This window comes from Homalodisca vitripennis, chromosome X (assembly GCF_021130785.1).
Source record: "Homalodisca vitripennis isolate AUS2020 chromosome X, UT_GWSS_2.1, whole genome shotgun sequence".
Lineage (NCBI taxonomy): Eukaryota > Metazoa > Arthropoda > Insecta > Hemiptera > Cicadellidae > Homalodisca > Homalodisca vitripennis.
This window is the reverse complement of record NC_060215.1, coordinates 73,845,143-73,859,794: the sequence shown is the minus strand read 5'-3', so window position 1 is coordinate 73,859,794 and position 14,652 is coordinate 73,845,143. Positions and strand designations below refer to the sequence as shown.

At 29.8% G+C, this 14,652-nt stretch overlaps 1 protein-coding gene across 1 annotated transcript in view; it reads right to left on the bottom strand.

Moving 5' to 3' along the window:
- The window catches only part of LOC124369213 (fatty acid synthase-like), a 71,814-nt gene that overhangs the window by 19,134 nt on the left and 38,028 nt on the right, over nt 1–14,652 (bottom strand). Inside the window, 8 exon segments of the mRNA XM_046827054.1 lie at nt 439–635; nt 3,985–4,128; nt 4,435–4,581; nt 7,433–7,600; nt 9,591–9,745; nt 10,837–11,016; nt 11,384–11,641; nt 14,050–14,158. Coding sequence (XP_046683010.1) covers nt 439–635; nt 3,985–4,128; nt 4,435–4,581; nt 7,433–7,600; nt 9,591–9,745; nt 10,837–11,016; nt 11,384–11,641; nt 14,050–14,158 — 1,358 coding nt within the window.

The following is a 14,652-nucleotide window of genomic DNA, read 5'->3' as shown; positions in this document are numbered from 1 at the left end:
TTTAATACTATAAAAATTTAATTTAAGCTACTGAGAACTAAACATTGATATATCACACATATTTTGTGTTTGAAACTCTAAAATGAAAAGAAATTTCATGTATTGCTTAAATTTTAAATTGTACACAAACTCGTCCCTAGTTGATTCTCCAAGAAGGCTAGAAATTACAGATTAAACAAAAAAACATAGTTTTTAGATTACTATCGCCTAGTTAAATTTAATTGTTATAAGTTGAACCGTAAGGAAATTGTTTATGTTCATTCTAGATATATTTCTATCATGAACCCAGTTTCTTAAAATAGCTTTCAAATCAAAATGTGTATAGTATAACTAAAATATCAAATATTTAAATGTCTTATTTTTATGAAGAAGGAAAACTACTTCCTAATATGGGCAAGAAAAATTAAATAACTGAATAATTTTCAGTAAATGTAATACCTGATTCTCTCTCCACCAGGCTCTTTCCGTATACAATTCACCAAGCCTATGATTCCACTTGTTGGCTCTTTTTCGGCATAGAGTACAATTTTTCTGTTACTGCCTTCAGTTTTGAGAGCATTTTGAACTTGAGTTACCCAGTTGAATTCTTCAGAACTAATTTTGAAAGTTGGTGGAATGTTTTTGAGTGGTCGTGTCTGCAATAAATCATCAAGAACACAGTTGATTTATTCTTTTTTGACCTCCATATGAAAGATTTGATTTACTTTTCATGAGACACATCAAGAGATTCAATTATTAAATTTACTAGGCACTTAAGTAAAAAGTTTTGAAATAGTAGTATTTGACACAATATTTTGAATTAGAAACTTCCTTTTGTTTTGCATGCTGCACAAGTATGATTTATAAATTGAAGGGACACTATACTTTAGATTAATATGCTAATTTTGTGTATTTCAATTTTAAGACCAGCAATAAATTGTTTCGTTCTTACACTTGTTTAGTAAACATTCGACTAATAAAACTATAGGTACTCAAAGTTGCAAAATTCTGAGTGTAATAAAACTTGTGTTTTATGTGCCTTAGAGACCAGTGTAAATTATGGATTATTCTGTATATTGTACCCATTAGTTTTAAATTCAGTGAGTATTTATCACAAAATCTGGATGCTGTGGAATTTACAATACATCAGTGAGAACTCAGTGTTTGATTTTATTTAGAGGATACATAACACTCTGCTATCCATATCCTTAGTGATGACATCTATATCCACTAAAAAGGTACTTATCCATCAAACAAGTGGAATTGCAAATGTCACACAGTAATAACTCCAATTGGCATGGATTGTTTATATGATCGTATATAAACTTAAATCAATACCAGTTCATAGATTAACAAAGACTGCCAAATCACACAAACTGTATTGTATACACTTTTTTTCAATAAATTACCACTATCTGCTAGAACTGCGCCTATAAGTATGTTTAGGACTAGAATGTACAGCTGGTTGCTTAAAACTCCATTTTACTCTATAAAGGAATTATTTGGCTGTGAGATTACTGTTAATTTTAATTAGGTTAATATAGTTTTACTGTCAATTTTAATTAGATTTATATAGTTTTAAGATAGTTTTATATATTTTAATTTTGACATTTATGGACGAAACCTATTTCATTATGTATGATCAATGGTTAATAAAGACTATTTCACTATTCTATTTACATTCCTATCTGATTTTATGCCAGAAATGTATTTAAGTTAATACAATACTGTATATAATAGTTGATCTTCATTATACACATGTAAGTTTTTTCTTAATTTGAAAACTTAAGAAACACAGTTGAACTAAACAAGTTCAAATCTTTATATATTTACACATTTATAAAAACACAAAATGTATTTTAATTCTATTAAATAATTTTTAACTATAAATGCATAAATTAAATGCAAATCACTGCTCTTCTGAAGAGAGAACTTATATATTTTTGTTTATACCTAGGTATATGTTTATACCTAAGTTAACTATACTAAATCCTTAATCAAACTAACCTTACATTTTTTCCAAAACCACAAAAATATTCTATGAATTGATTTTTAAATATTCATTGCTGATGATAGATTTGAAAGGATGACAGGATTTTTACTTGCAGTTATGGATTCAATCGTTGGGTGTTACAAAAGTAAAAACACAAATTTTCATGTGCCATATCTTGTTTTTTTTATTTAGATATGAAATATAAAGTTAATTTGCATTTAATTTGATGTGGTACTGATTGTGCTAAAGTCAACTATCAAAAGAGAAAACAAAACATAACCTTGGTAACACTTAATTTTGTAGTATTCAGTGGGAGAGTTTTTATTTATAACCTTTATCCAAATTATGCAGGAATTATCAAAACCGGGTTTTAAGGCTTCTCACCTCAACAAGAGAGCACATACCAGTCCTAGAGACACCACATTTCTGTTTTAGTAACATCTAATGGTTCTAACGTCAAACTTATCTATGCTACCACTTCCTTAAAAGTAGAATGTACATATATGTGATCCCTTGGCCTTTCCATCATATCATTACAACATTAATTAGACAGTGTTACTCCAAATTGTCTCTAAGATTCAAGCAAGCCATTCTGCGTAGCTAAACACCTCAACTTCTAAGTAAAAAATATCTTAAGAACTAATTTGAAATTAGTGGCAGTAAAACTTTTGTTCTTCTCCTAGACGAACTTTTCAAAAAGAGTATTAAATTTGACTAAGAGTCCTTTCTCACAAGGATACTACAGTATTCTTTATTTCAGTACATTATACACATATTATCGTAATAGTGTTTGTGTCATAGGATAATCATTTGATGCTGTCATGTAAGAAAATCTTTAATAGAGCATTTAGATTTTAGAAATGGATGATCAGAACTGTTGGGCAGAAGGATAGGATATATTAATGTTGACTCTCTTTCATGACAGAGGCAGGACCAGCAAGACATAATGTAATTGTGTGGAGAACAATATAGTATAATTTATTTCACATTGTAATGGATCATAAATTTTATTTCATAATAGCTCATACCATATCTATGGTAGAGAAAGGAACTAACAACCTTGTTCTCTCTAATCATGACACAAGGGTTGTTGGTAAGGTGTCCCACACCAGGACTTTTTTTAATTTTGTACTGACTACATAGACAAAAAGAAAATTTCTGATTAGTTCTAAGTTTTTACTTTAATAAGTTTGTTTTATTTTTGTAATTTTAGAGTACTGTAAATTGTATATGAAATTAATTCAATGATGATTACTTTGAATATTTATACATTCATTTGCTTGTTGCTAACTAATCTATTTCAATTAGCATTGAACATTTTAATTTTTCTTATGCAAAAACAAAATTATACGAGATGCTTTCAAATATCAACAACTACAGATTATCACACTCAAATGAAAATTTAAAAAATGCTTTGACAATATCAGAGAGTTCATAAGACATAGGTTTCAGCAAAATGTAATTGGTCAACAAGAAATGGAAGCAATTACTAACATTATTTTGTGTCTCCTCTGATAGCTGAATGATTTCCATCTGAATTTCTACTTCTTAGTCTCGGGTTCACCTGAAATTCACTCTCCTTAACCTAAACCTTGACTTTAAATCCTCAAGTGTAGACAATGAATGGACTACTACATTCTAAGTGGCCAAAATATAAGGCCCGCAGGCAAACCGTACAGGAATGCCGGCTGTCACAATCTTCTAAATCAAATTTTAAGTGTCAAGCACCTGAGTTTGAGTATATACTTTTGTAGTACTGTATATCTCATATACGTGAATGTAGTTCAGGCTTTACTTTTAATATGAATCAAGGGTAAATGTCTACTCATTCTTATTGTTCAAAATCTCTACAGTAAACATAACAGGGTAAATGTCTACTCATTCTTATTGTTCAAAATCTCTACAGTAAACATAACACTGTAAAATTAGGAGAGCATAAACTTCTCTAGGAAACATATGTGATGTTAGCTTCCAAAAATCAATTTTAGCACAACTTATTCAATTTTTCTTACCTTTCGAATCAAAAGTATTTTCTCACTTTCTATTGTTCTTTCCATGCACACAGTAAATCCATTTAGCACTAAATCTTCATTTACTTTTTCACGAGCAAGAATGAACCCATCATCTTTGATTGCACCTAGACAGCTTTTGAGAACCTGGAAAACAAAAAAATTCCTCTTATTATTTAAAAAGCATTGAAAACTTAAAAAATTATAATCACAATCTGTTGCCCCCACTTCATTATCTTTACATAGTGTGAAATAAAGTTAAATGTCTATAGATTTATTTATTTTTGTTAAATTCAGAATGATTGTGATTCAAAACAGTAAACATTAATCTTATTTACTAGCAAAATTTACTATTTGTTCTGTTGGATTATTTACAGTTTTGTATATATTTATCCAAAAACAACCAATGTAATATTGCACCATATCAGTTTTTAAAGAATAAAAATCAGTTACCTCTGCTCTTGATGGAGTGAACAAATTAGAGGCCACTATAAATATAGCTGACTGATCCGTAACAATTTTTTTGTCTTCAACAAGGATGTTTGGCCCAACATCAGTTACTTTTGGGTTTTCAAGAGGAGATAAAATGTTGATATCTGCCTGGAAAACAAACATATCATATATTTACAGCTGGTTTAATAATATATTGTGGATTATTACAATTTTCAAAATTCAAATGTACTGTATCAAACAATTTTTATTGTGTAATATACATATGCAGTAAATAAAAATAAAAATATATAAAATACCTATGTGTATATGTATATATATATATATATATATATATATATATATATATAATTTTTATTTTATGTCTTTCACCTACCCCTGCACCCCACCATGTACACACAAGTGTTATAAATGTCCATGGCACCAAGGAAACAAGTTACTTCACCACTGTCGAAAACAGGAGTGTAGAAAATTACTAATTACTTTACAAATTGAAATGAACTTGTATTTGATATATTGACATTTTAGTAATATTTAAAACTATTGTTCTTGGCTTTTATAATTTAAAATATTAAATAACATATATGGATAACAACTAAATAAAAATTAGGGAAAAATTTTTTTAGAATATCGATTAACAGTCACAATAAGTATACAACCCCCCCTGCTACATATCCTTGAGACTATCATGTGTATCTTCACATCTAACCAAACAAGACTAACAGACCAGTACCACTACAACACCAGAAACAGGCATAACTTTCTTCTGGAATCATCATCTCAACTCATACAAGAAAAACCCCTCACAACCTTATCCTACATGCTTTTTGCTCACTTGAAGTAACTATCTGCAAATAAACTGAAGGCCGCCACAAACAACTTGCTGCAGCAACACTCATTCTGCTCCATGAAGGAGTTCCTGGACTGGAGAAATAAGGCATCAATACTAACTTCATAAACCAGTATTTTCTTGCCTGTTAGTATGAAATCTAGTTTATAATAAATATTTAATATTTCTAACCACATTGCAATAATATGACTATTCTTGTTCTCTTAGGCAATAGACAATATTGTTTATTGAACAATAACATTGATATATGTTACAGAGTCAAAAGTATGTATACGTGTAATAGAAAATTATAGCACGTTTCAGAATGATAATAGGTTTTAGAATTGATAGATGTCTATTCAAGCCAAAGATTGTCATTCCAAGAGTAGAATTCTCCAAGTTTGTAAAAGGCCTAGTTCTGTAGCCAATGGTGAAGGATTCTCTTCATGGTTCTTGGGTTGTCATATTTCAGATAGTCAGGCAGCTTGTTGGATAGCTTCATTCCAGCATAGCACAGTTTTCAAATAAGGCAGTTCGGTGAATAGGGAGTGTATAGTCTCCTGCTTGTCTTGCAAAGTGATTGTGCAGATGCCTTGGTTTAGAAGGATCCTTGGCTCTGCAGTGCATAATGGTTTCCAAGATGTAGGTGGAAATCACTGTTAATAATTTCCAGTCTTTAAATGCATTTCTGCATATCTCTCTGGGTTCTATTCCAGCCATTATCCTAAAAGCTATCTTCTGCATAATTAGGACACAAAGAAGATTTCCATCCGAAGAACCACCCCAGACAGTTATTCAGTAACATAAGTGGCTTTCAAAACGTGCATGTTATGCAATTTTTATGGCTTCAGTACTACTGGCCTGTTTAGTTCTCTTCATAGGGAATAGAGGTGCTAAGCCTAAGGCATATGCTGTCTAGGTGACTTTCCCACTTCAGGCTCTCATCAAGTGTTATGCCTAGATGTTTAACATCGTCAGCTGCTTGGAGGCCTGGCAGTTCACTTATAAGAGCTATTTTACTGTCAAATTATATTTGTTTTGTTTTGTTCTTATTAAGAATAAGATCGTTTTTAAGTGTATGAACATACCAAACAGAACCAAATTAAAGGCAATGAACAAGTATATTTCTAGTTGATTTTTATCCTTATTAGCTGTGAGTAGCATAGTGTCATCTGCATAAATCAGTATTTTACAATATCCTCCTAGATTTTCTGGGAAGTCGTTTATGAATAATATGAATAGAACTGGTCCAAGGACCAAGCCTTGCAGAACCCCTTCACTGACTGGCAGATGTTTAGACTGAACTATACTTATTAGTCTGTTGACTGTTTCCTTTAGTTCCACTGTCTCACTTCGTCCCTTAAGGTAGCTTGTGAACCATCGCCACAGGAGTGCTGTTTGTTGGATCCCAGTCTGTTAAATTTAGTCAGTATACGGTCATGATCTAAGCAGTCAAAAGCCTTACTAAGGTAGAGGAACAGAGTAGTTAGGGTGTTGTCAGTTTCTATGCTGTCAATTATTAGCTCAATAAGATCAATAATTACAGTAGTAGTGAATTTACCAGGGATAAAACCATGCTGCTTATGAGTTAGTAATTTGTTACTTCTTAAATACTCCAGAAGTCTAGTGATTATAATTTTTTCTAAGAGTTTTGAGACCGATGAGAGCAAAAAGACTGGTCTATAGCTTCTAATGTTTAGGGGTCCCCATGTTTGAGTTTTGGACATGAGCATGTATGAGATTTTAACAAGTGGGATCATTAGTTCATCTGAGGAATATAAAGCGCCATTCATTGCAAAACATTACTGCAAAATCAATGTGGTTTTTTACCTTATTAAAAGTACTATTTAAATCAACTTGCAGAATCATAAAGAACACATAACTTACAAAAGAGTATTATAATATAGAAACAATAATTTATTTTCAGTCTAATGACATAATAGTATATACAACACTGAGTCTAATTGTACGAGTATTTTGGATAACATGGAGTTTTGGATAACCACGATCCAGGTAATCATGTTCCTATTGTAATATGAATTTGATTGTTTTTTTTACAATAGTTACCATATTTGGGGCAGTGTACCAGCCACCACAATAATTATATTATACACAAGCATGATATTGTCCATGGACATGTAAGGATTAATACATGTACCAATTAATATTCACCTGAATAAGGGGAAGATCTCCTAGAATTTGTAGGATGACTGGTGAGAGTAATACAGCATCAGGATCACAGCCGTTGTCCAACACTTCAACAGCTTTAACTTTGGTGACCAAAATATTTTCTAGTACTAGATGAACACATATTCTTGTAAATGTATTCAAGTCAATGTCCTGGAAGATCAACATATAATCATTTGTTTATCATTTAACATAACAGGTGAAACAAGTTGATTTGTGATTCAATATTTATATATCTCAAAACTTACAGTAAATCATTACATTTGGCTTTAAAATAATATCAAAAGTAATCCTTGTTGAGGTGTAAGCAAAATAAAGGTTAGCAAACAATGTTAACAACACCATTATGCAGTAAAACATAATAAATTTAAAATATTTAGATATCTTAGGAGTCAAGATGATTTCTGACAGACCACTTTATTCTGGAACCAGAGTGTATGAACCACCAAAAGTAAAATTGGGGTCTTGATAAATAATTTTATCGGATGAAAATAAAAATATTCATTTTCTCTTACACACAAAAATACATTTTTATAAACAAACAGATGGAAAAATGATGTATACACATTGATGTAAAAGTAATCACTACTTAAAGAAATTAAAATAAAATAATAAGTACCCTGAGCAAGAATTATTTAAATAAAAAAATATTACCTATTTCAAATAAAATACAGAACATTTCAAACACAATTTAAAGTGATTTCAAAAGAACTTCAAAGAACATTTAATATTTCAGAAGGCTAAGTCTGTTAAGAGGTTCTATTTTTAACATTAATGAATAGGTTATTGAATCATTAAATATTAATTTAAAAAACACAATTATAACAGATTATTCCAAGTGAAATAAACATAGTAGTGGCCACAACTGGCAATATTTCCAAAAAATGTTGGGGTCATTTTGATAAAGAAGTTATTTTTAGTTATAAAACAAAACACATAAAAATAAAAACTACAACAGATAGGTACCATACCTAGTAATAAATATCCCAAGTGAAGTGTGCAAATGTAACATAAAGGCAAAGTTCTCAAATTTAATATTATAAAATAAATGTATAATTTATTAAATAAGGAATGTAAATGAATTTGGCTAAAAATTGCAGACAAATAATTGAATGGTAATTGCCATTATTGAGTGATAAATAGTAGAGAACCTTGAGGCAGAAAGAGATTAAATATACAGATTTAAATACGAATTTGACTTTTATATTTGTGAAGAATTTTGTCTAAAAGGCATTATATACATTAAAAATCTCTTTAGATAAAAACCTACTTAAAAGTTTTACATGCTCAACTAACCCATGGGTGAAGAATTTTGGAAAACTAATTTGGTACTACAAGCCAAATGACAAGGGGAAACAGAAGATTTCGAATGGTGCGGAATTAAAAGGCATGACAAATAGGAGTTCAAGAGTCTTCCCCTTAAAAAATGTTTGAATTTTAATATCAAATAATTCATATGTATGTATGGGTTTTTTCATATCATTTTTGCTTATATATCAGATCCATATGATTTCTTTTTGTATACATTCTTACATATTTTATGTCCAAAGAGTTTCTTAACTAGTTTCAGAGGTGTTAGTGTGCTATTTTTATAATACAAATACAATATTTTAAATATAATAGTTGAACACTAATGATAACTTATTTCAGTTTAAGTTCTTTTTTAAATGTATTGTAATACAAATGTATATTTTAAAATACATTTGGTTTTGGTATAAATACTTATGGTTTGGAGTATTGTTATTAAAAATACAGAACTCATAGATTACACATAAAATAATGTGTTAGTTATACGTAAATATTCTAAGACCTCAAAACACAGAGAAATTAACAAAAGTGTAAGTGTTAGTAGCTATAACACAATTTTAATTTTAATTTCACTAAAAAAGTAATTATTTTCAAACATTAAATTATGAAAACTATAACAAAAAATATTTTAAAACTTAAATTTATTGTTTATTTCAGGTTTTTAACATGTTCAGTTACCCTTACATTCTCTCATAAGTGAACCTAACATTAACATAGGGAAAGATAAAGATAAAAAAGACAGTTTATTCAGCTACTCGCATGCATGAACCATCACCAAAGCTGATATATAGGTATGATTTTATAAGTTTGTATGAAAATTCACGGTTTAACTAACCTGTTCTTGAACGATGTGAGGGAAGAACTGGTACTTCTCTAGAACAGGTTCTCCCAATGGCTTCCTTCTTGCAATGGCACTTGCCTTCAAACCTTCTATCTGAACACCTCCAGATTTGATCATATCCAAATAGTTGTACACATAAACAGGCAGTTCTGAAAAATAAGATAATACTTAAAATGTTATGTAATACAGTGCTGGCTGGCATTTTGTGTAAGAAGTACTTTTTTAATCAAATACTTGTACTAATGAGCAATTATTTTAAGTATTTTCAATAAAAATAATTGTTTACTCATACATACCCTTATGTTATTGTATATAATATTTAAATAGTTGTATATGTATTGCATAATCATAGTTAATAAAACATCATTTTTAATGCTAAGGATGTTTGGTTCCTAATTGTGATGTATATAAACATCTTTTTATTGCAGCTTCATAATACTAAAACATTAGTTATTCAAAATACTGAATAGGTGTTTGGCAACATAATGAAATGTTTACTTACTTTTATGTACCCAGTTCAAGCACAATGTTTATCATTTCAATGAAATTTTGAGAAAATATTCACAAGACTACATAAGTGAAAGGTATTTCAAACTTTGCGTCTTTCTTAAAAAATTGTTAAACTCTGCATTTAAAAATGTGTCACAGTGATAGTATCTAAATAAATAAGATAAGATCCTTACCTATATAAAATTACCTACATCTAAAAATGAAATATACCATTAGAAATGGAACACTCTTACTCAAGTGAAAAGAATATTCTAATCTGAATATGCCAACAATAGCAGGAAGTGAATTTTGAATGAGTATCAACATATGGTACAAGCTGTATGTGTGGGATACTCACATGTTTATGAAATCCTACTTGTAATATAACTTTTTGGGCTTCATAATCTGCATTTGCCAATGTTTGACGAAACACATATGTATTTAATATATAACGTTTTAAGTATCCAACATTCAACTTTACAATACACACTATATTTGTCCTGCTCAGCCATTCTAGGACTTTTGGACAGATGTTTGATATATAAAGACGCCCAGAAAGTAACTTATGTTTTAATAAAACTCAATAGTAATGTTTATAATTCAACTTTTGTGCAGCTGTGTAATCCAACTCAGTACACTTCTGCCTCAAGAAGGTTTTTGGCTACTTACTCAGCAGTACAAGGTATTAAAGTGGCCAATGCCACTAGTATTTTGTGTTAGGTTTTAACGATCTACTGAGGAAAAGTATTACCTTTTATATCATCAGGAAGTGCAAACAATGCTTGGACATGCCTCTTGATGTCAATAACAAGTTTCTGAATAGAAGTTGGTACAAACAGCCCTCTCGTATCTTCTCTGATGATCTGCATCTGTAGCATGTTGTCCATGAATGCCACCCAATTGTTGTGCCATTGAATGAATCCACGTGTTCCTAGTTCAAAGACATTATAACACGTTATAACTGAAGAAAAACATCACAAACAATAATTATTCAAACATCATACTGTATTAAGCAATTAATTTATGTTTGTTGGATATAAACAGGTGGAGTTCTTAAGAGCAATAATATTATATTGCTTAAAAATATTAAGGAATATTTCAGTTCATACTTGAGTCGTACTCATAAATAACTTAAAACAATATTTTATCCATACTTAGCCACTAGTTATGTTGAGTTTAAAATTCTAAAGGTAATGTTAATAAAGCAAAAGAAAGAAAATTCACTGCCACCTTGTTTTGTATTTAGACAGTAAAATTTAAATATACAACAAAAAGAAAAAGTGTAAAGGGTACCATACCGTTGTTATTTGATTTGGTGACACTCCTGAAGAGCCCCTTATAATTGTATCCTCTCAATCGCAGTTCCTTGTAGAAGTCCTTGCCTGACATATCTAGAAGAGCTGGGTCATGCTCGTCTTCAGGAGGGTCCAGAGTTACTATTTCTTTGTTAATATTTTCAGGAACATAAATTCTGCCTGTTACAATAGCCGCTCCTCCTTCAACTATTTCAAAGTTGCCACTGCCTTTTTGTACCATGACTACAATGTCCAAACTACCTAGAATTTATGAATTTTTGGATGATTAGACAATAATAAAAGTTAAAAATTATTACTGGAAATTAATTGGTAATGAATGATTGGTAGTCCTAATTTTTAGAACACAACAAATTATATAAAAAGTAGTTGATAAAAAGCACAAGGGAAATACTTATTAATATCCAAGTATTTGTTTTTAGATAACTATTTTATATTTGAAATAAAAAGGAAATAAAGTAAAAAAAATTTTTATATTGAAAGGATAATATTGTTTCAGACATTTGTGATCGTTATTAAAACATGTATAACACAACGTTGTGAAGAGGATAGATTCCAACACTTTGTAACATATAACGATGGCAAATGTCCAAAATCCTATTATACTTTCAAACCTTCCATTATCATTAACAAACTTTAAACAAAGAGTAGTTTATATTATTCCTTTATTTTGCTCCATTTTCAAAAATGGAGGAATAACTGGCAATTTAAATATATCAAACAGCAACCTCATTCTAATAACCCATCAAATAAAGTAGACAAGAACCATTTTCATTCACAAAAAATATTTTATGTAGTCCTTAGACAAAGTAGCAGTTGATTAAAAAGTAAGGTATTGTTTATATTGTAAGTAAATAAATAAATAAATAAAAATTTTATTATTTTCAACAATAACTTGCTAAACATTTATTCCAGAATGTAATCAGTCTACATAAATGCCTGATTATAGGAAACTAAAAATAAAATACAATACGTTAAATAAAACAGAAATAGATCAATCATATATAAAAAATCCATTTACAAGTCCATTCAGAAACAAAAAATTTTAAGTTTGGAAAATAAAAGTGTTAATAAGTTTGGGAAATAAAAGTAAGTATTGAAGCAAGTATGTACTACATTATCCTACAAATACAAGTTTCATTCGGGAATGTGTTAGGGTAATACGCAAATAGGATTGACCCTTTATTCAAAAATGTGAGCAGATGGCCCTCAAAGGCGTCATAGTTACGATTACAAAATAGGGTTTCAAAGTGCTGTTATAGAACATAAGAGAGAATCAAATATCACCAATAAAGCAGATTTTATTTTACTATGCATTATGCTGATTAGGCAGTCAAAACATATTCCCTTCAAAATGAAAAAATGCCTACAAAGTCCAATATATCCATTAATACTGTTATTAAAAAATGCTTATAGTTTAAAATATTAAATATTTTTTAGCAAAGTTCTTAAAAGAAAGAGAGCTACAGACACATTACAGTTAAAATTTAGTTTTTTTTTTTCATTGAAACAACAACATGACATTGTACAATAAAAAGATGATGCCCAAAAATGTCTATAGACACATGCAGCACCAAAAGTAGTACATATTGCCATGAACTTGATTTTTATTTGGCTAGACATAATTATGTTATATCAGAAACCAATAATAGAAGTAGTCTGGTAATCATCTGTTATAATTTGAGGCTGGTGAGAACAGTGCGACAGTTCACTCTAGTGGCTCTACTCATAAACAATCTCTAACTCAGTCCAGCAGGATGAGCAAGGTGTGTGCAAGGGAGGGTGGCAGTAAAGTACGAGGAAGTGTGGGGTAAAGGGGATGGCACAGAGCAACATATTCCAGAGTGTGCTATCAATAGTATGGCAACTTGGCTGACACCGAGTCAGCATATTTCTCCTGTATGGATCGGCATTCTACTTGTATTACTGATCTCTAATTATGTGTAATCAAAAATGTTTTCTAAACATACAAATATAGAGAAACTCATGTAGCATGGAAAATTAAAACTTATGGGACAGAGGTACTTGAAGGTGGGTCTCATGTCTCAACTTAAATGTTTGGCCAATCATAAAATTTGCAATAAGTAGTTCAAAACAGTCGAATTTCTAGAAAAAATAATTAAATGTGTATTTTAAATATTGCCACTCAAAATATCTTAAACACAAATCTTGTGAGCTATAAATTTTGATAACAAAATAAAAGCAAGGTGCAAATCTGTCAATCTTTTCAAGTTGTAGGTGAATGAAGATATGTACCTTACACAAGCGTAACTGTTAACAATTGGGGCTTTTGTAGATTCTGCTACAAAAAATTGTTTAAAACCAAATAATAATAATAAAATTTCAATTAAATTTTTATGGGAAATGATATATTTCCAGAAACGGGTGTATGATACAGTTTATAAAATCAAGATTAACAGAAAATCATTAATAGTTAATTTAATTTTTACTTCCGCATTCAAAGTGATATATTCAAATTAGTTTCTGGTTGATATCAGCATAATTTGGTTAAGTTTAACAACAGTACATTTTAAATTGAAGTGCAGTTCACCTCCTATGGCATGCAGTTGTGGAGTCTGCGCTTAAGTCAATACTGTGACACTTCAAATTGTTAGTCATAACTTCTTTATGTACTGTTGCAATAAACTTACCATCCTTTGGAATATTTGTGGCTCTGTGGAACCGAATATCCTCAAAGACAACAGACACATCTGTGTAAAGCTCTCCCCTCATCAAGCCTATAGTTTCCCAAGCACACGCCTGAAACATTGCCATTATTCATTACTAAAATAACAACAAATAATTTTAAATTTAGAAAGAGTTTGAAATTTAACATTAAACCAGATAAAGTTTAAGTTAAAATTTACCAAACAAACATTTATAAATTAATAATAAAAATAACTAAAAAATACATCTAAAATACTCTAAAAATTACTTAATTTCTGTCAGTGATCAAACAATATAATTTTAATTCCTTTAAATAATAAAACATAGGTATTATTTTATACCTTCAAAATAATAAAATGAAAACACTCATTAAATAAATATACCTAAAATAAGATTTTATATAAATTTATATTTACTTAACCAGCATCTACAAATTAGGAATAAGGGTCAATGTTACTATTTGGATAAATGTTCATTGTGTTTTGTACCCAACATTCGTTAACATGTTCAGTGTATAGAGTTTAGTTATTATTATTTATATAAGGTTATCATTTAACAGTTTTTACACTTGTGTTCGGATATATTTT